At 36.7% G+C, this 24,214-nt stretch overlaps 1 protein-coding gene across 2 annotated transcripts; it reads right to left on the reverse strand.

Annotated features, from left to right (window-relative positions):
- Positions 1 to 1,564: 1,564 nt before the first annotated feature.
- Positions 1,565 to 23,949, reverse strand: Khc (kinesin heavy chain). 2 transcript variants are annotated; one of them, XM_034984328.2, is made up of 19 exons: positions 23,609 to 23,949; positions 22,798 to 22,969; positions 22,290 to 22,445; positions 21,432 to 21,575; positions 20,814 to 20,938; positions 20,476 to 20,729; positions 20,284 to 20,392; positions 20,071 to 20,205; positions 18,196 to 18,368; positions 15,641 to 15,830; positions 14,507 to 14,797; positions 13,871 to 14,032; positions 12,086 to 12,252; positions 11,562 to 11,663; positions 7,168 to 7,285; positions 6,361 to 6,588; positions 5,634 to 5,748; positions 5,007 to 5,120; positions 1,565 to 4,334 (listed from the first exon to the last, which is right to left on the reverse strand). In XM_034984328.2, the coding sequence occupies exons 1-19, from the start codon at positions 23,753 to 23,755 to the stop codon at positions 4,324 to 4,326; spliced, it is 2,913 nt and encodes a 970-aa protein (XP_034840219.1). In that variant the 5' UTR covers positions 23,756 to 23,949; the 3' UTR covers positions 1,565 to 4,323. The 2 variants fall into 2 exon arrangements, with proteins under 2 accessions (XP_034840219.1, XP_034840220.1); XM_034984329.2 differs by having other exon boundaries at positions 22,290 to 22,433; positions 23,609 to 23,948.
- Positions 23,950 to 24,214: the final 265 nt, after the last annotated feature.

Consider the following 24,214-nt stretch of genomic DNA (forward strand, 5'->3'; position numbering starts at 1 on the left):
ACAGCCCCAGTGTGCGGGGCGTCCCCTCGCCTCATACCCCGATTGCCAACGCAACCTGTCGCGCACTATACCTATATTATATAGAATTGAATATTGATTGTGTACAACACAGGTTTATGTAGGTATAAATTTATACTTAAAATTTAAAAGTGAACCTTACGTAACTGTAATAAAAACAATTTATTTCCAAATAAAAGTTTACCAAATATATAAATGTTTTAATTCACTAAAACCGAATCAAAATAAAGGTTTGAAGTTGCTTCATTTTCCAAATGAAATCTGCCATCGTCACACATTTTTCTCCTATGGTTCGGTTGGACCATAGACTATAGGCACGGAATAAGCTTCATCGTCAAATCGATAGCCGTCCACTATATGTTAAAAGTACTCTGTGCGTCCACTGCTGGACATAGGTGTCTTGTAGGGACTTCCATACGGAAATTCACTGGGAATTCCAACTTGTAGGGAATAGGGTATTTTAACCCAAGCGAGAAAAAATCCAAAAATGTATAAACAAGATAGTATTAGCAATAAGCAATCGAAAAATGTTACTTTCAGTTTATAAAATTATATAATGAATTTTATAATTCATTTTAAATTTTCATAATTTCTTTAAATTAAATTCATAATTATTATTAATGCCGTTCCAGTACAGTATATTTCATTTATTGCAGTAGAAAACCGGTTCGTATTATCTACTATTCTCGCAATTGTAAACCAAGTTTTTCTCCTTTTATCTGTTGGCACTTGAATCCACAATATATAGTGTGTTAGCTATGATCCACAACATTTTCGGTGCTTTTACAATGGTATTCCCACATGCATGCACTGCACACGAATGAAAAGGTAAGTTACTCATTTTAAATTGCAAAAAAAATATGTACTTCTTCATGTACTTTGAAAATTCCTTTTAGACAAAGTGACGTCATCACGGCTCATGAACTTTATAAGATGGCGGGCAGCGTTTTACGGTTAAAGAACTTTTCGCGGTGAAATTAGAAATGCAAAATTAAACGCGTTTTTATTGCACTTATCGATCGAATAAATTTTTTTGTGGCTTATTATCACTTTAGGATCAAATTAAAACACTTTTCAAAAAAGAGCAAAATACCCTATTATAATAGGTATATGATAGTTTCAATAGACTCAACAGTTAGGAGACCCCTGCTTAGAGTCCTTTAGACCAAATTCCTTTATCTTTAGAAGTATATTAAATTACCGCCTCACTGACTGCTTTCCTACCTAGAGACAGATATTACTTCTAGACGTTCTAGACATACTAAATGCCTTAAAATCGGTTCGGTTGTTTTTAGTGAAAATGACTTAATCCTAAGTAACCGCGCACAACCACGGCCAGTGGCCGCAGCGTCCATGAACCATATCCACTATTGGAACCAGGTCTTCGCATCTAAGTGCGCGATGCGTAATAGGTTACCGGTTATGATATTTTACATGGGCGCTGCGCCACTGGCCGGGGTCATAGGCACGTATTTTGCGAGGATGTTGAATTATTTTAAAGGCTAAGGATTATAAAGCAGAGGACAAAATATTAAAAGACGCTGTAGCAAATTAAATTCATAATTTTATTTTTATAATAAATAAAAATCAAGAAAACACTCGTTTTGAGAATTTTCCATATATTAAATACATCATACAAAAGATGTCGATACAAACTAAATCACTTGGTGCAAAGGCAAGCCTGTCGGTCGGGTTCGCCCGAGAGCGTCCCACCTCCACTTTGAGCTATCTATGCAACAGGCGAGTGAAACCGAGGATAGCCTCATTGTATCTACACAATGTAACGAGGAAGTAACTCATACAAAATACAAAAAAAACTGCCTTCCACGTGGAATGCATTTTTGTAGACGACTCCCAATTTCGAATGAAAAATATGTAGGTATATTTGATCGTGATATAAAAATATGTAAACAGAGAAAAAGCGTAATACCACTTCAAAAGTGAACAAAAAAGTTGATAATTTAGTAACACAATAAATAAAAATATTAAAATCGAGTATCTAAATTAAGTATGAAATAATTTACTACACTTTACACCTATATGATATAAACGTATTGCAACACATCAAGGAGCTTTGGAACCGTTGAGTAATTCGGGGCTTATAATAACAATTTCAGTTGGCAATAACCATAATCTCTCGATCAATAAAGGTGAACGTTGTGATTTATCTTTGGTTTCCTGAAGCACGCGCTCGCGAGTTCCGTAACTCCTCAGAGGACGCGTGTGGACGCGCCCGCACCGGACTGCGGTCTGACGTGAATATTCCATAAGTACTTACATAAGTTACAGATCTACTAAGAAGCTAATGCATCTTAAAAGTAAATAGAGAACTTTAACCAAATCGAGCGCATCTGGATTAGACTTATTGTATAAATTATAAAAATTCATAAGCACAAGGGATCTCGTCAATATTCGGTAAAATTGAACAGTGCGTATGCAATGGACGTGTACTACTAGACAAAAGCTTCACATAAATCTTTATTTAATAAATACGTGACTATAATTACCACTGTGCAAGCGCAATTCGGTCACTAAATAAAACATCACAGCACAGCTCAAAAGCTAAGGTGTATATAGAGCATTACTAACGAAGTACGAACAAAATAACCGGATACGAATGAATCTACGATTAATGTATCAACGCTGAGTAGATTGAAATCATAAAACTTTATTATATTTATAAAAAAATAGTAAATTTTTGCATTGGTAGATGTTATTATATTAACCAGAGTAATATTTTTTTTAGTTGAAAGAGATTTTCATATTCTACTCCGAATAGAAAAATCACCCACTAAAATTTCGCGAATCCATCTGGCGCTTTCAGTGCCTAGAAGCTGTGAACTTGCTACTTGCAGCAAGTCGCCCAGGCACACACGCTCGGAAGACCAATGCTGACCCAGGTTACAGAAGATACTAATAATATATATTTGAACACATTCCAAGAAATTCTTAAACATTTTTGAGTCTAGCACAAAAGTTGTGATTGCCACATTGCGATAGTCGCAACTGTTGTGATTGGCTGAATTTATGGTAGTCTTGCTACAACTTATTTTCCAATTAACCAAAACCGGTATCGGGCCTGCTTCTATACAACTTTGTATTTTAGCCACTGATGTGGCTTCTATTTACTCAATCTCTAAACTAAAATAACAAGTCTAAAAACACGGTTATCCTTTTCTGCGAGGGGCATTATGAAAGAGATAGTAATATATTTAGACCTGTAATTTTAGTTAAGATTAGAGATTGTGTACAACAGAATTAGGCGCAGTCTGTCAGCCAATCTGAACTGGTTGCAATCATCACTTGTAGCTATCAAACTGTGGTGCTAGGCCGGCTAAACATACATGACACCTTACTTCACATCAAAGTTATTGTTTCGTTAACTTATTAAATGCTCGCATGTCGGCATAACAACTCTTATCACAATATATAAAAATATATATTAAAAGAAGCTTACACTACTACACATTGAAGATGCACTCTGGTATGCATTTGCCACCACACTTGCAATGCAACCATGGGGGTTAAAGTGATATTTTTATTTCATTTTTTATTTTTTTCTTAATTTGTGCGGCAGCATATGCAAGTTTGCAAATAACTCACAGCGATTCTTAACATATTGATGAATAGTATCTAATAAAGGTCTGATACCCGACGGAGAAGAAATGGCGGCTCTCTCGGTCTCTTCGCAAAATATGTTTTGGTAACTGGCTCGGTGATTTTTGTACTGACAACTTCATGTATCTCACTCCTAACGTCACGCCATTTCTTCCCGTTAGACACAACTATCAGAATATCCATCTAAACGCAAAATGCAAGAAAGCACTTTAAACTAAATTTAATACTTGTCATTTCATAAAAATATTTAATTTCATTTGATCTAATATGGTAAGCGACACCAAAGATTCAGCTTCTGGTCGAAGAACAGACCAAATAATACTTTTCATAATTGCCTAACCTGTACATAACTTTAAAACTGTGCCTATACATTATCATATTACGTCATTTTTTCAGCGTTTTTCTTTTATTTAGCGAATCAGTATAGACACAGACTGACGAATGCTAGAAGCTATAATCTTTAAATACGTGTGCACTTAATGACGCTAAGATTAGACAGCTCGAAACGTTAAGCCTAGAGAACTACGATACTTTTTATTATTCTGTTGTAGCTTATATTAGGCTTTTGATAAACACAGAAGTAGAATTATATTATGGATATATTTTCCGAGAATGATTTTTGCCGCCTTATTCTAGGTACATCTATGAAGTTTCATTTAGATTCTCTATGACGTAACGGCTATCTCTTCAACTCTCATCTGAAAAAATATTAATGTATAAATAGGTGTAATTCAAAAAACACATGTACATATTGTTTGGTGCATCATAGAGAAAACACTGTTAGAGAGATTGGGAACTAGTGTAGCGACATCTAGTGCTTGTACCAGATGAACGCCACAGGTGGAATGCCAATTAGTAGCGGATCGGTGTCCCTTGCCCCGCGGGCTCCTATGTCTTGCATCAATGCCGCCTACCAACCTAGGTATCACCTCAACCACCGATACAAACACACACACCCCACCGATCGAATATGACACCCTCCCATCCGATTTAACACCCCACCTATCGGATATGATACCCACCTATTAGATGAAACACCCCATCGATGGTTATGACACCCATCTATTAGATATAACACCCCATCCATAAGATATGACACCCCACCCATCGGATATGACACGCCACCCATTGTATATGAAACCGCATCCATTGGATATGACATCCCACTCATCGGATATTACACCCCATCCATTGCATATGACGATTGACACCCCACCCATCACATATGACGATTGACACCCCACCCATCACATATGACAACCCACCCACCCCTGGATTTCAAACCTAATACTATCGGAGAGACCAAACAGAGAGCAAACTTCAGCTGTCGAAAAGACATCGCAAGCAATTAGTAGAGCAATGTCACATACCGCGTGCGCCGACGATGATGGATTTCCGCTTGATGTCCTGCGCAGGCGCGGGCCGCACCACGCCCGCGCCGCCCGCGCCCACTAGGTGCCCGCCGCCCGCGCGGATCGGTTTTGCTGAAAACAGTAATTTCGTTATATCGTACATCGTTACATTGTGGTGATAGGGATGTTGCCTAGCCACATTTACAAGTATTTCTAGTAAATAATGAAAAATAAAGCGGTGATAGCGTCAACTTCGTATGTGGGAGAGCAGCCGGGGTTCCAAGCATAATGTATCTCTAACTTTTCGAAATTGTGTGAGTTTCAAGCAATATCACTCAATTTAACGGTGAAGCAAAAGCTTTTAATTGTCCTCTGTGCCTCGGGGAGCATGTTAAGCTTCCAGTTAACACTGACATCTAACACAGTAAAGTTTCAAAGTCTTGTTCTCTTAGTCGAGTTGTATGTGGAAGGATCTGAGGACCCGCTACATTATTATCCCAAGAAAACTCCGAGTATTATGTGATTGATGGAAAAGAGTTAAGACCCTCAGCAATGAGGAACACAGCACAGAGAGGCAGAGATTTCAAAATATCAAAAGTAAAATCAGAATGACTTGAATATTAAATTAATGTAAAATAATATTACCAATTTGTGCCTGCACGCCTCTTCGGGCAAGATTCTTCGCGCGCACCGCCTCCTTGATTCTGTCGACCTCGAACTGGTACCTCTTGCGATCGCGCATCGCTCCCTCCTTAGCTTCCTGTGAACATAAATTAACTCATAGTTACACAGTTGTTGGTTGATGGGATGGTGTAGCTAGCTCGCTATTGATCTTGTCAAAGTATTAAGCTCCATTGAATTTTTTATAAATATTTAAGTAGGTGTAAGAACTAAAAAACAAATTCAGTAAAAAAAACTTGGAAACCATTGACATTTTGTCCCCCATGAACCATCATACACCTCAAACATGAAAAAGTATGTCCATTGTCTACCAAAAACGTATTTGCATCTATGAACTTTGCGAAATATTTTGTTTGAACATTCGTATCAGTTTTTTTTAATCCAAATAATGAAATGTTATAGTGATATACTCATACCTATGTGACGTTTTGTAGGTCTCAACTGTACTACCACTTTATTAAGTTACGCCGATGTACTTGCGCAGAAATCTTATTTTTGAATGGCGTAAAAATATATCAGCCAATAATGGCGCCTATCCGTCTGCTATTCGTTGTTGCCCACGCGCCTTGTCTTGTACGCGCGAATTATGAGCGAGATAGCACGAGTCTCTGTTGTTCTTGTATTTAAAATCTTAACGTCTAGCAATAAGGTCTGTATTTCCTCAGTGTACATTCGTTGTTCGTTGGCGTACCTTGAGCGCAGTCTCGAGCGCCTTGACGCGCTCCATGGTGGCGCGCAGGCGCTTCTCGAGCTTGGGTAGCTCGCAGCGCAGGTCGGCGTTGTCGCGCACCAGCTGCTTGTGCACCTTCGTCAGCTGCTCCAGGTTGTTCTCCAGGAACGAGATCTTCTGCTTTTGCGCGAGGGACCCGCCCTCCTCTTCGGCGCCTTCCTCCGAATTTGTAGATTTCTTTATCCTCGCCTATGATACAATCAAGTTAAGCTTAGTGTAAATAAAGTTGGAATCTTCATACAACCCGCTACATGGAAATTATGGTGACGTATTGCAATGTCACCATAATTTCAATACAGCGGTATTCCTTGCACTTTAGACCTAAAGGCCCATTTTCATTGGCCGATAGGAAACGCATTCGAAAAGTGGAAAGTTTCTAAGACACGTTCCATATGAAGCTAGCACGGATTGTAAGATTTCCGTATTTTAACAGAGAACATAGGATGAGAGCGGGAGATATTTCCTAATGAATTGCATTTGTTCCCAGCAGCCGAGCAGTGAGTTCTCGAAAGCCGTGTAGCCACAGAGTTATCGACCCATGAAAGCCTTAAGTTACAATCAAATGTTTAATTAACAATTTGATTTATACATCTTGTTTCGTATGTAGTTTTGACCAATAACATAAAAAAGTGAGATATTCAGAACAAAACACTTTTATGCGGATGTTAGGTTACTTCATGGCACAAGTAAATAATGTGAACTGAACAGTGAATTATTTCATGCTAAAATAAAATGAGTTGATGAATGTTAGTCAAGTATCAAACTAACCTGCAGGTCTTGTACGAACAACTTCCGCAGATTGTGCAGTGTCTGCAACTCTTTAGCCACGGTGTCTTCCAGCCCTTTGAGGTCAGCGCGGGCTTGCTCGCGTCTCTCCACACTTTGGCTGCATGAAAATGAAACGGAATTTAAATTATCGAAGCAAAATAATTTTCGCAAACGTAAGAGCAATGGGCAAATCCACACCTGCACACAACGCACATTATAAGGACATAATGTGAACATGTTCACGAGTGGTTTGTGAGCGGTTGGCATGAATGTTGTAAAAGTCACGGTCATATTATGTTCGTGAGTTTTTAAGAATATGAGCGTTCCCGCCACGTGCGTAGACAGAGATGCACGGTATGTGCGCGTGCGCAAGTGTGGATCCACCTTTTAATTAAACATGGAAAGGTAATAAGAATTAGCTCATATATAGACGGACTAGGTCGACCTGTAGTACAACCAGTCGAAATCTGAACGAGTTTCAAATAATCATAAAAAGCGAAAAGTAAGGATGAATATTGACTTTATAGAGGCTACTAGACAAGTATTTAAATTACACATAAATGGCCAATCGGTATGTATTAGGAATTACCTGAAAATGCTTGTGACCTATATCTTCCGGCACACTCCCATCCATATTACGTCGCTTTCGAAGGCCATATTTATAAAGAATGCCAACCCCCGGCAGAATGAATATGAATGGGATACGTGCGGAATAAAGTGACAACTCAAAAAAAGAAAAAGAAAAAGCAAGCCATTACAAGACCTTGCACTACATTTACTTGTACTTACAACGAATAAATAATAATTAATTGTAAACATTATTGTATCACAACATAAATAACCATTTGGTCTTCCTGCCACGGGTTGGTTTAAACTAGAAACAGAAGAAAAAATACGAAAGTTTCTAGGTTAACACCCATGACACCAGGTAGTCCAAAATTTGTGCCAAATAGATTTATTCTTATGAATATTTAAATATAATACTTGAAAGAAATCCATTTGCACGATTTCCCAACATTGGGTTGAGGTGACAATCACTCTTCGGCTTTAAGAGTGTACAGACTAAGGAAGTGACATGGACACTAGGAACTAATAATAAATGCAATGAAAAAATAATAGCGTGATGTATGTCCCGGAAATGAAAAAAAAGGATGACCATGCGCTACTTTTATGAATGAATTCTTATAATTTAGTGATATTTGTCGAAAAATAAATGCCAACATTGGAATGCTGTCGCATAGAAGTGTTCCGTTTATAAATGCATTGGTTCCCATTATCACTGAGCTTTTTACTAGGCTTTCATGATTTTATGGTTAGTCAATTTGCTCATTAATTTTTATAATATACGAGATTTAGATTTTGCTAAATAAAATCAACTCTAATTTATGGAGGTTGGTTAAACACGTCGAATGTAAGCGAGTTAACAACTCATGGTCGACACATTATATAAAAATATTTAAGAAAAATATGTCCGCGGCAACTCTCTATACAAACAAATAAATCTATTTACAATTTGCTACATTACATTCTTTTTTTTAGAGATTTTATTTTAAACTATTTTTCTTTGATTTTTAAATTTTGTGCTCTAGTTTAAAATTAACGACTGTGATTATGACTTCAAGTTTCCACGCAACGAACTACTTGAGCGTATTAAAATTTGTCATCACATTCGAATATAAAAAATAAATGTTAAGTAGTCGTTTGTAACTTAATAAGGCAGTGAGTGATGCCCATAATAGCTACCTATATTATTGACTTTACTACTATTTAATTAAGAAATATATTCCTAGGAACAGGTACTGATATTACAACAACATTAGAGTACATGGCCATACTTATCACAACTTGTGTTATTTAAAAATCATAAAATATATAAGTACAATAATGGTACTGATTCTGAGTGCACCTAAATTTTAGAGTATTCACATCCTCTTCTTACTAAGGTAGTATGAAAAAGACAGACACAGTTTGAAATTTAATTTAGAGCTGTCAAACCGCGTGACTATAGCTGCTAGTTGCGAGCCTATTGTTTAAATTTGTAGCGTGCACTAAAATTTAAAGTCTTTAAATAAAAGATTGATGTTCTGTCCTTTTTTAGCAATGTTAAAAAGAAAAGGACACAGATGCTCTAAATTTAGTTTAGAGAAAGACAACAGAATCGGCGCCAATGTTAAAGTATTAATGTTACTCTATATCACACTAAAATCATTATGGCGAAACGGTTTTGATGTCATTATTTACTTTTTAAGAAATGAGTTCCCGTTGATTTCAAATTTATTTCCATTTCAAAGGAATCAAAATTACGTATTAAAGAATTCACGGAATGAAAGCAAGTAGTTCATTTGATCATGTACCCAATCGTAAGACAACGACACTACATTTACCTAAATATTTGCCTAATTAATATATTGATAATACACCTAAATAAATTAGACTAGATAATATTCTTTAAGTTCAAATAACATCATGCTTTTAATATGACAAGACAACAATAAACATGCTCGAGGTTAGTCTCACTACGTGAAGAAGCATCTCAGTTAATAATAACGAAGTGTCAAGTCTAAACGGCCACGGTTGTTGGATAGTAAAAAATGTCCGACCAATTTTTTTTATATATATTTTTTGAAATGAAAATGTCAAGAATATTTTCGGGAGATGGAGTACCGTACCGCCTAAGTAGCTTAGTACGAAATCTAATGACGACGACTCTATGCAGGCTTGTCTGTCCTACCCCTAATAATTTTGTAAAGGGTAAAGCCAGAACCTCGAGAAGAAGTTCCTGAATGAAGCTAGCGTACGAGGCAGTGAAGCGAAGAGGGGAGATGTGGCGGCTGCCTCCGTAGCGAAACAAAGGGCGAGAAGTTGAGCTGAATGAAGGGGCTACGGAGCGAGTTTTCTGGCGTAGCCCATTTAAAATACCAGTCAGTTAAAAACAAATTACTTACGGCAGGATATTTCTTTTTACTAGATAAATTACCACTGGCTAGTAGACACTTTCATTAAATAATGAATCTTACCAGTTTGCATTAAGGAACACATTTTAAGAACTAATAACTTTACTTGTGGTCAATATTTTTTTTAATCCAACGTCCATTCGTAGCTGTCTATACACTTCCTAATAATAATAATAATTATTATGACTCATCGCTTTGTGTATAATATCGACTAGAGTCCCCGAATTACTTCGAAGCGAAGCAATCAAAACTCATAAAAAATTATAAAATATCAATCCAAAAACAATTAACTAGTATGTCATTAGATTTTTACATGCACCCGCCAATTAGGAATTATCTTTAAAACTAATTTGTATTATTGCCACGTATAACTAGTTCGTACTGGACAGGTGCAGTAAAATCGAAAAGCGTTAATGGATTGAAACTAAATCATGGATCTCCCGCACAGTCTAGTTTTTAATTTGGTATAGAAATTACTATGATTATGCTAATCAGTACCCTTATTATAAATGCGAAAGTGTGTTGGTTTGTCCTTCAATCACGTCGCAACGGTGCAACGGATTGACGAGATTTTTCGGATGGGTATAGATAAATACCTGGAGAGTGACATAGGCTACTTTTTATCCCGGAAAATCAAAGAGTTCCCACGGGATTTTTAAAAAACTAATTCCACATGGACGAAGTCGCGGGCATCAGCTAGTAAGATATAATGATCTGGTATTCAGTAAATACTTATTGCCACTTTGTTTAGGACACTAACTCTGAGATCTATAGAGCGTATTTTGACTTATTGTTCAGACTTGAGTCACAGTTAAAACAAGGCAGGCTTACGTCTTAGACATAGGTCTGTCTCATTTTAAGTCTAAAAAAGTCTGAGCAAAGTCAAAGTACGCTCTACACATCTCAGCTTAGTCAGACAGTCTGTAGAGAAAATATGTCTATACATGGCTCTCTTCTTACCAACACATAGATCGAGAAATCACCCAGTGCGCAGGTACAAGGTCAGTTATTTTTACCTGACTTATGTATGTCATTTGATTAGCAATGCCTAAACCGCATTAAAAACTTGATTTTGAAAAGCACTACAAATAAATGTCAAACAATATGAGCGCGGGCAGAAGATCCACGAAGATATCACAGAAAACAGGCCGATAAGCTCAAACCAAAACGACAATCTGTGGATAGCGATGGGTGAGGAGGATCATGGTGACCGAAATAAGTAGATGTAACTGGAGGGGGTGGATATTGCAGGTGTGTCGGGGGGAGGGGGACTTGGGGATTGCCGAGAGCGACTTCTCCTCGTTAGAGCCCTTTTCGAGGCCTGTTGCGAATCTGTATCCTAATTTCTCTCTTTTAGGGGATATAATGTAATCCCTGAACAGCACTTGCTGGTTGGCCGCTTCCTTGGCGGCCTTGTCGAGGCCGGGGCGCGACACTAACATGAGCTCCTTGAGTTTGGCGGACTTGTCGGCCTCCTCGCGCTTCAGCTTCTCGTAGTCGTCCTGCAGCTGTTGCCGCGCCAGCGTGAGCTCCTGGTACGTGCTGTGGACAAACAAACATACTAAATAAAATCAAAATTTATTTATATACCTACTAGAGACTAGCTTATTCTACATTTGTGGCTTTACCGCCGGTTCGGAAAGCAGCTTCTACTGAGAAGAGCCGGTAAGAAGACATTCAATAGCTGCTCTTTTCTTTTGAAATCCTATCTTGTTGGCTGAAAGCTCAGGTCATTTTTGTCAATTCATCAATAAATTGTATCATTAGCCTCGTAATCCATAGTAATATTGTTTTCGCCTGTCTGTCTGTCAGCTAGCTTTTCACGGCCCATCACTGCGTACCGATAACGACACAGTGATGCTCGCGCTCCAATGGAGTTCAAACCATATGACATATCTTGAATCCAAACTACCACGGAAAAAATGTGGACTCATCCTTGTTTGTATACATCATAAGTTACTAACTCCTTGAGCTCCTGGTGCTGCCGCTGCATGGCCGCGAGCTCGTCGCGCAGTGCCGCCAACTGCGTGGCGTGCGACGAGCGCAGCTGCTCCAACTGCGCCTCCAGCGCTGCTCGCACCTGCGTGTCCGCGCGCTGCTCCGCCGCTGCCAACTGCACGCGCTCTGCTGCCTGCGTACAGAGAAATGTTAACGTTATTTACATGTTAAATCTACCATATTAGGTACATTCGTTCCAACCGGAGTCAAACGAAAGGAAATTGCCATATCGAAAACAAAAAATTACGAAGAAGATATCGCCACTTAAATGTATGGAGCTGCCAAACAGAACCATTTAAACACATTTTTTAAATTGTAATGTCTTGATCCAGTTACGACGATTCCTGTTATTATTTTCAAAGAAATCTGCCAATAAAATGTAAAGGCTACACTGTAATATTATTACAATGTGAAAAGAAGGCTTAAAACTTTTAATTAATCTTCTACAGTCTTTTATTTAAAAGGAAGAGGTGACTGACTGACTGACTAAGAATGATTTTGAAAATTCAACCGGTTTAAAAATTTGTGTAGTGAATGAAGTCACGGGCATAAGCTAGTGAATTATTAAGCGTGTTTTTGCAATCGCTATCATGTTCCAACTTACAATGCAAATAGGCAAATTTTTAACTAAACTTAACTTCTAAATCAATTTCAGTTCTGTGATTAATTATTCAATTAAATGATCATTACACACTTAATACATAAATATTTCAGCCAAGTAAGATCAATTATTAACGAATTTAAAAGTGTGTAATATTTCTTAGTTAACACGACATTCATTTATCATTTGTGAAACTCTTGAAATGTGTTAATTAATTCCCATTGGTGATTTATATTATTTAATCACGCAAAGCGTTTTGTTGTCATAATATTTAAATGTTTATTAAAAGAATTCTATGTAAAAAGCATTTCTTCCTAGTAAAGGATTTATATGTATAGTACTAGCTCAAGACTGGGTCTGCATGGATTTAGGTTTTTTAAAATCCCATGGGATAGGAAAACTTTTATAAACAGAGTTAAAACAGAGCTTATTCACTCTCCAGTTATTCAATACAACGAAAAAATCACGTTATTCAGTTTCTCCTATGTGGCTTGATTGTAGAACAAACAAACACACTTTTGCATTTTTAATATTGGTAGTGATGGCATCTACTTTTTAGGATTTTTTGTAACATGATCTTTAATTATCCCTATCGTCATGAGTAACGCATATTGTACGTACATAATAAAAATAAAAATGTCCGCTATATTTTCCAATGCATATTATAAAATCGGAAGAATGATCTTAGCTTCTCCAAGTCATTGTGTTATCGCTATAGATAAAATTATCTTTTGTGATTGTCTCAATGACTAGTTATTTATTATGAACTGTATCTATAATATGTTATATCAATGAAAATTAATTATACAATTCGCGCTAAAAACGATCAACAAATCCGACACATCAAAACACTTTAAATACGAGTTGTGATTGAATACTTTAAAGATAACATTCAATAGCACAAGTTGGGATGATCACTAAGTCAAAAAAAAAAAAAAAAAAAAAAAAAAAAAATATTTTTTAGGAACTGTTAGATAGAGGGTCTTCCATAATTCATAAAACCCATGTACGCTGTTATTTTTAAGTTTGCTAACCATTTTAAATTATCGATTTAACTAAAAACGCCATCACAACCTGTCGCGGACTATAGTAGACTGTTTAAGTGGTACAGCATGCCCAGAGCAAAATTTATTAAGTATTTAATATTTACCTGTAAACGCGCACACTCCTCGCGCAGCGCGTCGGCCGCCTCCTCGAGCTGGCGCTTCTTGTTCTCCGCCTCACGCATGGACTCTGCCAACGAGGCGCAGCGCGCCTCGTGCTGCGAGATCAGAAGTCGGCATTCGCCAAGCGTCCGCTCGTACTCCTCTATCTGTTATAATTATAATAAATGGACATTTTATCACAGAATACTAAACACTATATTACAGGTACCGAAGGCTCACTCTGCAAAGTCGTTTAAATAAAAACCAACTCTTGTTACGACACACTAAACTGGAATTCACCTCGCACTCACTGCGGACTAAAGTTAAACAAATTGCATAAACTCTTCTACCTCTCTCTCTTATGACATCAAAGGGAGTCGGGAGCAGCCCGTAGCTCGCGCCACGTGGCGTATATATCTCGGGTCACGTGACTACCTGAGCCCTACCTGATTTTATTAATCAAGCACATCATTAAAACACACATAATTACTTCAAATACCATGTAAATCAATGCCCTCAATGCTAGCAAATAACTTTAACTAAGTATTATCGTAAAAACCGTTTGGTGGCGCACTATCGAAAAAGCCTATGTCAAGCAGTAGACGCATACGGGCTGATGGATTGGATAGTGAGCAACTTACCTTCTGGTTGGCGTCAATGTTAGCGGACTCCAGCGAGTGGCAGCGCTGCACGATGTTCTTGACCTCGCTCTTCATCTTGCTAATGTGCAGGCGCGCAACGGTGAACTCCTCCTCGAGTTTGCCCACAGTGTCCACGTTCAGCTTGAAGTCCAGTTCGGAGCCGCCCACCGCCGCGCCGATCTCGGCCAGGTCTCGTAGCAGGTTGGTCAGCAGTTCGGCGATACGTTTGCGCTGGTGAGCGGATAGGTCCCGAAGCTGTTGCAGCTCAGCTGTTGCGGTCGTCAAAGCGCTCTGTTTTGCACAAGATAAAGTTGAAAACTAAAACCTGACTACGATCGTCTTGATAAACACTGAAATATTATAGTAAAATTGTTTTTCTGAGGCTCGGTATATTGTAATGCCGTAGTATATTTATATAATAAGACCCCCCACTTTTTTGGGTGCAACAACCGTCATATTGAGTTTGTTCATTTAAAATGTAGTCTATGTCACCCGGGAAATAATAACGAATCAATTGACACCTCATTCATCAAAATCGGCTCAATAGTTTAAGCGCTACGGTGGAACACATAGATGCAAACATACATACATACATAAACTGCTAAAATCATAACCCTTCCTTTTGGCTTTGGTAAAAATAACATCGTGTTTAGTTTTGTGACTGTAATTATTATAATTATTCGTAACTAGATGATGTCCGCGACTTCGCCCGCGTGGATTTAGGTTTTTTAAAATCCCGTGGGAACTCTTTAATTTTCCGGGATAAAAACTACATAAATATCCTTCCCCGGGATGTAAGATAACTCTGTACCAAATTTCATCAAAATCGGTTGAACTGTTAGGCCATGAAAAGCTAGCTAGACAGACACACTTTCGCATTTATAATATTAGTGTGGAAGTATGGATTATAATATGAATTACAATGTGGCTAATTCTGTTCTACACAACTTTTAAAGCTGAAGCTTTGTCTATCTAATCTAGTGCTATCCTGTTCCGCATTATAAAACCGCTGAGTTTCTTGCTGGTTGTCGGTAGGAAAGGCATTGCGAACCATCGCAGATTATTTTGACAATCCAAAAGCACTTGTAAAAGTTTATTGATTTCTATTTCTATTTCTTCAATAAAATATGTTACCTGCTTTGTCTGCAACTCCTCAGAAAGCTGGTCGCATTCCCGGCTCTTGCTATCAACTTCCTGCGACTTCTGGTCGTAGTTGACGGCGAGCTCTTCCAGCGCTTGCAGGACCTCTTTGACTTCCTCCTTAGCGGCTTCGTTCTCTTGCTGGATACGATTCATGTCGCCTTGCAAGGCTTCATAGTCGCGTCTAAAGAATTAAAATTTTGTTAGGTTATATTTTTTTTTTTAAAGTAAGTTTTTCTTTTTTATTCATTGTAACCATTGTGGACCTTCTTTAAAAGAAAAGGAACCACAATTAAATTACTGGTCCATCTATTTGGTATCTATGGCACATTGTACTTTGTTTGAGCGTCTAGCCTCTCTAGTCAAAACAAGAAGGTCAAGCTTCGAGAGAGAGACGAGAGTGTGGGAGAGGGGGGAGGGAGAGAGAGGAGAGGGTGGAGAGGGAGAGATAGGGCGCGAGAGATGAGAGTTAACACGATAGAGATTTTTTAGGTTGCAATGTTGTGCGAGCTTGAATTGTAAATTATCCATACTTCCATACTAATATTATAAATGCGAAAGTGTGTCTGTCTGTCTGCTAGTTTTTCACGGCTCAACCGTTTAACCGATTTTGTCGAAATTTGGTACAGAGATAGCTTGCATCCCGGGGAAGGACATAGGATACTTTTTATCCCGGAAAATTAAAGAGTTCCCACAGGATTTTTAAAAACCTAAATCCACGCGGACGAAGTCGCGGGCATCATCTAGTTACTTCATAAAGATAGTCGCTAATAATTTAAACGTCTTTCCGGGATGGGCTTTCCGTACCTGTAAGGTACTGCGCAAAACTGTGGTACTATTAAGTATTGTGAATAATATACAAACTCTAGTCTCTAGGTCATATTTTAATTTAGTTGTACGAGATAATTGAAGTTCAATAATTATGATACAAAGATTTTACATTCAATCTCATTACATATTCCGTTCTGATTCCAACTAATTAGATGTGTGTACCCACCAGCTAGCCCTCAGAACACAAACCTTTACAGATATTTAGCATTGACGTTATATAATTTGTAAAGATTTTATGAAGAAATATTAAGAAGTGTCTCAATAATCAATTACGGGTAACTGTCGAAAAACGTTACGTGATTATTTCGAATTAATTTTGTTTGACGGTTTGTTTTTAGAGCATGTAAGTCATAGAAGCATAGAGGATATATACGAGTATGCACTCACAAACTATATTTCGATTTCGGTTACGTGATCGGTCGAAATATTCCGAATTGATTCATAGTTTTAAATGATAATGTAATTTTCAAGTTCTTTGTTTAATTGCCACAGATAACGTTTATAGATGAACCAATTAAGGCCACAACCATACTATAACACGCTGACACCATGTCGCGTACTCAAATTTCGTAGTATGTTTCTGGTCACAGAAAGTTCTATAATTAGATTCGACTCAACAACCGTGGGTCAGATTATAATGTATATCCACAGCCTTGATATCCCACAAAAAATAATCTGTGCAGATTGCCGTCCTGATAATGATTAACATGTAGGTTTTTGTAACTTTCCAACTAACTTCAAAAAAACAAACATATTATAGGGACATCTTATACATACATACTATCCCCATATAAAAGATACTTTATAATATCTACAATCGTAAATTGGATTATTGTATTAGAATCAAACTGATTTATAGCGAGGCAAGGGCATACGTTGTACATGCAATGCTATTGTAATATCTATTTATTGCTCTTTCAGTGTCTATAGTCGGGTAGTTGGGCAATTGGGTAAAGAGGCGGTATCAAACGTCTAACATGGTTAAAGGCGATCGCAATCAAGAGTAGCTCCTCAATACTAACAGGAAGTACAAGAGCTGCCTAGAAATTCCGAATCAGTGGTTTCTTCAATTCGCTTGACAATTCAAAAGCTCTCGTAAAAGGTTTTTTGAATAAAAAATCACTTATTGGTTGAAAAGCACTTTAAAAGTATATTTGAAAAAATCTATTTCTATTAAACCGCAGTCCGTAAGTGGTGCACGCACACGCAACGCATTTTTGACTAATGACTAGGTTGCATCGGATAGATCAAACAAATGCTAATAACATCAGCAGAGGTTGGTGCTCATTTAAAAATGGCGTCATTCGCGCAGTAGAAAAACCGGTCAAGTGCGAGTCGGACTCACACACGAAGGGTTCCGTACCATCCTACAAGATATACCTACCATTTTTATGTAGAACAGCACAAGTTAATGACGGTATGCGCCATCTATTTGTGATTTAGTGGAAAAAAAATTTCGTGAACACATTTTTTTTGTGATACCACAAATTTTCGGTTTTCGGTTTTTTCTTTTACTTGTGCTATAAGACCTACCTACCTAACAAATTTCATGATTCTAGGTCAACAGGAAGCACCCTATAGGTTTTCTTGACAGACACGACAGACAGACAACAAAGTGATCCTATAAGGGTTCCTTTTTTCCTTTTGAGATACGGAACCCTGAAAATGCAAAAATGCACATCTTGCAGCCTGAATTTTCCTTACAAAATTGGTCATACCTCGTACACGCGATGAGTTCCTCTTGCTCCATCATTTGCTCCTTGAGCTTCTCCACCAACTGCGAATGCTGGTTGATCTCCTCGTCCTTGTCGTCCAGCTGTTGGTAGAGAGCTTCCAGCTTGGCCTGCAAGGCCGCGTCTTCCACTGCGCTCGATACAGCCACTGGTATGGGCTGATTTTACAAAGGAAAAAAAATTATAATCATCCTTTCTTTACCTCGCACGCAAAGATTTCCGTACCATTGTACAACAAATAACACTTTTTATGTTATTTTGAAATTTTTATTATTTGTTGTTATAGCGGCAATAGAATTAGAACGACAGAAATGCTTTCGTAGAAGGGATCCATGTTATAGAGATCCATGATATATATCCATATATCCTACATGAAAAATCTAATTTCTAGAGGTTCCGATATGAGTATAGGGTACATGTTAACTTATTGGTTTTCTTTGGTTCATGGTTCTGACTCAATAAAATATAATAATAGTCGATTGATGACTATGCACACCCGCGCTGGCGAGATCTCTGTGCACTAGTTTGTCGGTGCGACATACTATCAAAGAAATACTCGCTCAACGACGCTCTGTTGGTGGCCCAAACACTCGCGCAGTTTGCGCAGGGTGGATTAATAATTAATGTATGATGAACGATTACTCGCCAGTCGCTTCTATTTGCTCGCCTACTTGTTTCTAATTTTTAGCTCAATCGGTTCTCGCTAATAGTCGGCGGTCGGATCTACAGATGAAGCCCTTTCATATGATACCCCACTTAGTATAGTAATCTTACTTTGAAAGTTGTAAGTACTAATTATTTGTTCATGAACACATTTAATTGTTTATTTCACGATATTCAGATTGTTTCCTTTACTTGTGCTATAAGACCTACTTACCAAATGTTATGGTTCTAGAACAACGGGACGTACCTTATAGGTTTTCTTGACAGACACAACAGATAGACGGACAGAAAGACAGACAGATAGACAGATAGACGGACAGTCAGACAGAGAAAAACAGACAGACAGACACACGACAGACAGACAGACAACAAAGTGATCCTATAAGTTCCTTTTTTCTTTTTGAGGTATGGAACCCTAAAATAAAATAATAATAATTATTATGACTAACGACGTTATTCTGAAAGCGTTAGTAAGTCATAACTCGTATTATGGTTTCGTCCAGTAATAGGCATTAGCCACCACTAGTGCTTGACTCATGTGTGATTAAGATGACTTTTTTTTAAACAGAAACACTATATAGTAAACAAGATAACAAATATTGTAGTGGAGAATGGGCGGGAAGGTAAAGAGCATATTGAATAAGCACAAGTTAAAACTAAGCTCAACATTGGTTTTAGTACACATAAAATGTTAACTTTAGTAAATTGAATACTGAGTAGAGATCTTTTTCCGCAGTCTTATGTGAACATTGTGAAAATGCTACTTCTCACTTAGGTTCCAATTTTTGCAGTAAGAATAGGGAAAAATAAGAATTCCTACTTGGGGTCACTGTGTTGAAATGGACAGGCATGAGCAGTACAGACAATTTAACTACTAAAAATAAAAACAACGCTAATATATTTTGTATTCATACATGTTTCGCACATTTACTGCCAAAGTATTTAAGACTTTTTATGTGATTAAAAGCAAGTATGAGGAAATAAAATTCACAGTTGTTACAAATTATTGGAAGACAAAAAAACTAGATTAATTAGAGTTGCAAGTTGTAGTCACCTAGAATTTGATTATTCACACAAAATATGATTTTAGAACCGTAACAGACATGATGCTATGGCCCATGCATGAAATGACAGCTTGCAAAAATTCAATGGCAAATTGCAGAATATCTAGCGGACTATGAATATTTTAACACTCACCGCAACTGGAGGTTTCTCTTCAATAAATGATGTAATTGGAGTGACAGCTTCAATCTCAACCAGGTTAACTTGTTCCTCCGGACGTACTGTCTCACCAGACCGCCAGCGATTAACTTCTGCTTCAAGTTTTTCAACCTTTTTATATATGAAAAAAAATATATAAATAAATTATAATTATTGAGATTTTTGTTGTCTTGTTTTAAGATACCTTACCTTTCCTTTTAACCTAGCCACCTTCTCTTTTTCCCTCTCGTAACGACGTTTCCATTCCTCTGCTGTGAGTTCTTCATTAACACATACAACATTCTTGACTGTTTTCGCCCTGTGATATATCACATAAGTCATATCATAAGTTATTCAAATTGTTCAAAAAATAACTATTTAAATAAAAATTTAAAACTTTACCTTTTACCAAAGTCAAGTGTACTTTTCGTTTCACTCTCGTTAAATGAGGCTGGCGAACAACAAATCACGATAGTCGTCCTAGCGTTTCCTCCGAGTGATTCTTGAAGGATACGTGTCAGTTTGGAATCTCTGTAAGGGATGTGGGACTTGTTGCCATCTGCTAACGCAGAGATTACGTTACCCAAGGCAGATAGTGACTTGTTAATATTTTTGGCTTCGTCGAGCACAGTACCTTCAGCACCAGTTTTAGAAACCTAAAAATAATTTAAAATCTTATAGAAAAGGCTTGCCAGATTTAATTGATTATGTAATCATTCAAGTGTCATCTCTAGTTGCACCTTTTCAGATCCAGCCAAGTCCACAAGATACAATTTTCCAGACAGTTTTTTTTGATTTTCTAAGTTTTCTTGTTTAACGTTTATTAGGAAGACTGAATGAGATCTAGATGAATGTTCGTTCATGTCTGAAAAAATATAATATTTAGATAAAATGTTTTCAATATACAAAAAAGTAGTTATTAAAAACCCCTATCACAATGTAAAGGATTAGTTGAACAATAAAAAAGTTTGGGAATGAGTTGCTTTAACAGCTTGAATAGTTCTAATAAGTTTTAAGTGATATTGTGAAATAATATAAAGAATACCGCCGAGTTTGTTGTGGCACTTCTTAGACCAGAGTGTATTCAGAAGCCTTGCAGCTTTAGTCTTAATTTTAATTTTGCATAGTTATCACTATTACATCAAATCTAGAAATTCAACAGTTAACAATCATGAATCAAAGAGTGTACAATGGTACTTATTTTGAATAAATAGCTATAATTTTGACTTCATCATAATTCTCAGTAAAATTTTAAATACAACTTGAAATTCTAAATAAAATTTTAAATTCATAATTATTACTAGATATAATATTCTCAATTACAATTTTCAGTAAAATTACAATTGCAAAATACATACTTGTTACTGCAATATGTCTATTTGATTTTCCTTCCTCTATAACTTCAAACACTTCCTCTGGACTTGACACAAATCTTTCAGTTGCACCTTTTACAAATGGGACTCTGTTTTTGTCTTCATGAACACTGAGGTTCACCTTTGAAACTATAAAAAAAAATATTCTGTGCTATTACGTTGGATCATGCTTGTCTAGAAGTTGCCTATTCACTCTTGACTTGAAGACACTCTATGTATATTAAAAGTGGAACTACCAAACACAATGGCGCAATGGCAAGGTCATAAGGCTACCATTTATGAACATTTTGCGAGAATAAGCTACCGGTATGATGACAATCTAAATTGATGCACGCACAACAGACGGAAACGTTTAAGTGCGGAAACCAGCCCAGAGTGAAGAAGAAGAAGACAATCTAAATATATGAAAGCAAAAGCATATTGACTGACTGACTGATCTATCAATGCACAGCTCAAACTACTGGACAGATCGGGCTGAAATTTTGCATGCAGATAGGTGTTATGTGGTAGACATCTGTTAAGAAAACATTTTTGAAAATTCAACTTCTAAGGGGGGTATAAATAGGGGTTTATATTTTATGTAGTTCCAGTGAAGTCGCCTGAATAAGATAGTCATGAATAAGTCTGAAAAATCCTCCTATCTGAGAGCTGCCAGGTGTACGCCATGTAAATAGGAAAAAAAAAAAAACACTTCCAATTAATGACAATTGAACATTAAAATTACCTTGATTAATTACTTAAACATGATTAATGTCAGTGTCTTTTATTATACATAATTGAAGCTGTTTAGAGTAAAGCAATAAAAAATCGTAAATAGGGATACAATGTACAAAGCATTTTTACCATCTAACAGATCCCGGATTTTGTCCATATAGATTTCAAAATATGACACTTTAATGTGAAATTCAAGGTTCTCTTCCATTGCATATATGTGGTTGAATATATCGTTGACTATTCGTGGGATAATACCCTGTTTTCCTGGATCCCCTGTAATTTTATCTGATCAAATAACACTGTTTATTATATTTATATGTACGAATGTGCGAAATTGTATTACTTAAATGATAAATGACAAAATTAGTCTAAAATAATATTATAAAGATGAGGGAAGATTTGTTTGTTTGTTGAAAATTGATAAACTCTGAAACTACTGAATCAATTTAAATAATAATTATTTTCATCATTAGAAAGCTACTTTATCCAGAAGTAACTGTATAGATATATCAAATTTCACCCCAGTGAACCTACCTAGGTAGATCAGCTAGTAATATATATCAAAACATTTATTTATTGACAGAAATATAATTATTAAACTAGACTTTCATAATATAGAAATTTTTGAAATACACACCTATGACACCTTCCATTGTATGTGTTTTTCCTGAACTAGTTTGACCATATGCAAATATAGTTCCGTTATAACCAGCCAGTACATCTGATACAATACTTTTCGCTGCTTCATTATAAACTTTTTCTTGGGTTGCATTGGGTTTGAAGACTTTGTCAAATAAATATACTTTACCCTAAAAAATGCACTCATAAATACACAACTTTATTTTCAAAAGGATCAATTTTAAATCTTAACACTGCTGTAGAGCAAAATTAGATTCTCATAAGTAATCCTAAAATATCTGCATGTATATACAGTGGGGTCTATCTTTGATATTTAATTTTCAAGGTTTTTGATGTAGAATTAAGGCTTCAAATAAATTTGTAATTATTTTCATGCCTATAATTTCAACTAAAAACATTTCTAAAAATAGAAAAGGGTACAACTAGGTGTTTTGTTATTAAAATAGAACTAGGTTTAGGTTAGGTAGGTTTAACTAGGTTAGATAGAAATAGGTTTTAAACGCGCATTATTTTATGAATAATTCAAAGTAAACAAAAATATACAAAATTATCCCAGGAATTCTCAGGTCAAGGTCGAGAAAGTATTTGTATTGATTTTCGACTATGGAAAATTGGATACCCGATTTCAGTAATATACACAAAGATTCTTAAAATGTACATGATCGTAATCATAATCAACCAAGCGGAATAGAAAAGAAAGGCCATTTCGTAGCAGGTGAACACCAGTCGTAATGTATTAGTCATCGTGGTCTAAATTGGGGCGATGATAGAAGAATAAAACGCGGGTATATTCATACATTTACACTTACCCCTATGGAAATGCAATTATCGTCAGGTCCTGAAGGGAATTTCACAATGAATTTGGAACCAGCTCTTTCTTCAGAATCATTGAGTGGTCGAAATCGGCATACGACTCTTATGCTGTCTTCAGCAGCTATTTCGCGATCAGCTGCCATTGTTGTAAAAACTGTTGCTTACACTAAACACCGTCTACGTAATTAAAAAAATAAAACTCTAATGGAACATAAAACCGTACATGAAGAACTACAAAGTTAAGAATTTGTCACTGGGAAATCTTCATGACAGCGGTATCAAAATGTCGGCCATATTCTTAGAAGAGAGACCTGAAATTGGTGTTTTTATTGGCTGAAAAATCAACTTGCTGCCAACATTAGAGCGACAATCGATTTTATTACCAACTTCCACAAAATTTGTTTTGCAAAGGTTTTGCATGCATTCAATAACTCGTGTGTATTATTCGTGCATTCAACATAACAATTTTTTTAAATTGTGTAATTTCCTCTCGTGTTTCCTCTACATTTTATATTCTAGCGCAAGGAACATAACTAGCGTGAAACGGAATAACGGAATGGCTCAACGCCATCTCATCTCAACGCACACTAGGTTTTATTAGC

This window comes from Maniola hyperantus, chromosome 3 (assembly GCF_902806685.2).
Source record: "Maniola hyperantus chromosome 3, iAphHyp1.2, whole genome shotgun sequence".
Lineage (NCBI taxonomy): Eukaryota > Metazoa > Arthropoda > Insecta > Lepidoptera > Nymphalidae > Maniola > Maniola hyperantus.

Bases quoted from the DNA above. Each gene is read 5' to 3' on its own strand.
- Khc (XM_034984328.2), bottom strand. From the start codon at position 23,755: ATGGCAGCTGATCGCGAAATAGCTGCTGAAGACAGCATAAGAGTCGTA. The intron at 22,446-22,797 runs GTGTGTATTTCA...TTATTTGATCAG, and splicing joins TACAATGGAAGGTGTCATAG to ATAAAATTACAGGGGATCCA. The intron at 5,749-6,360 runs GTACGCCAACGA...TTATGTTCACAG, and splicing joins CGCTCGAGACTGCGCTCAAG to GAAGCTAAGGAGGGAGCGAT.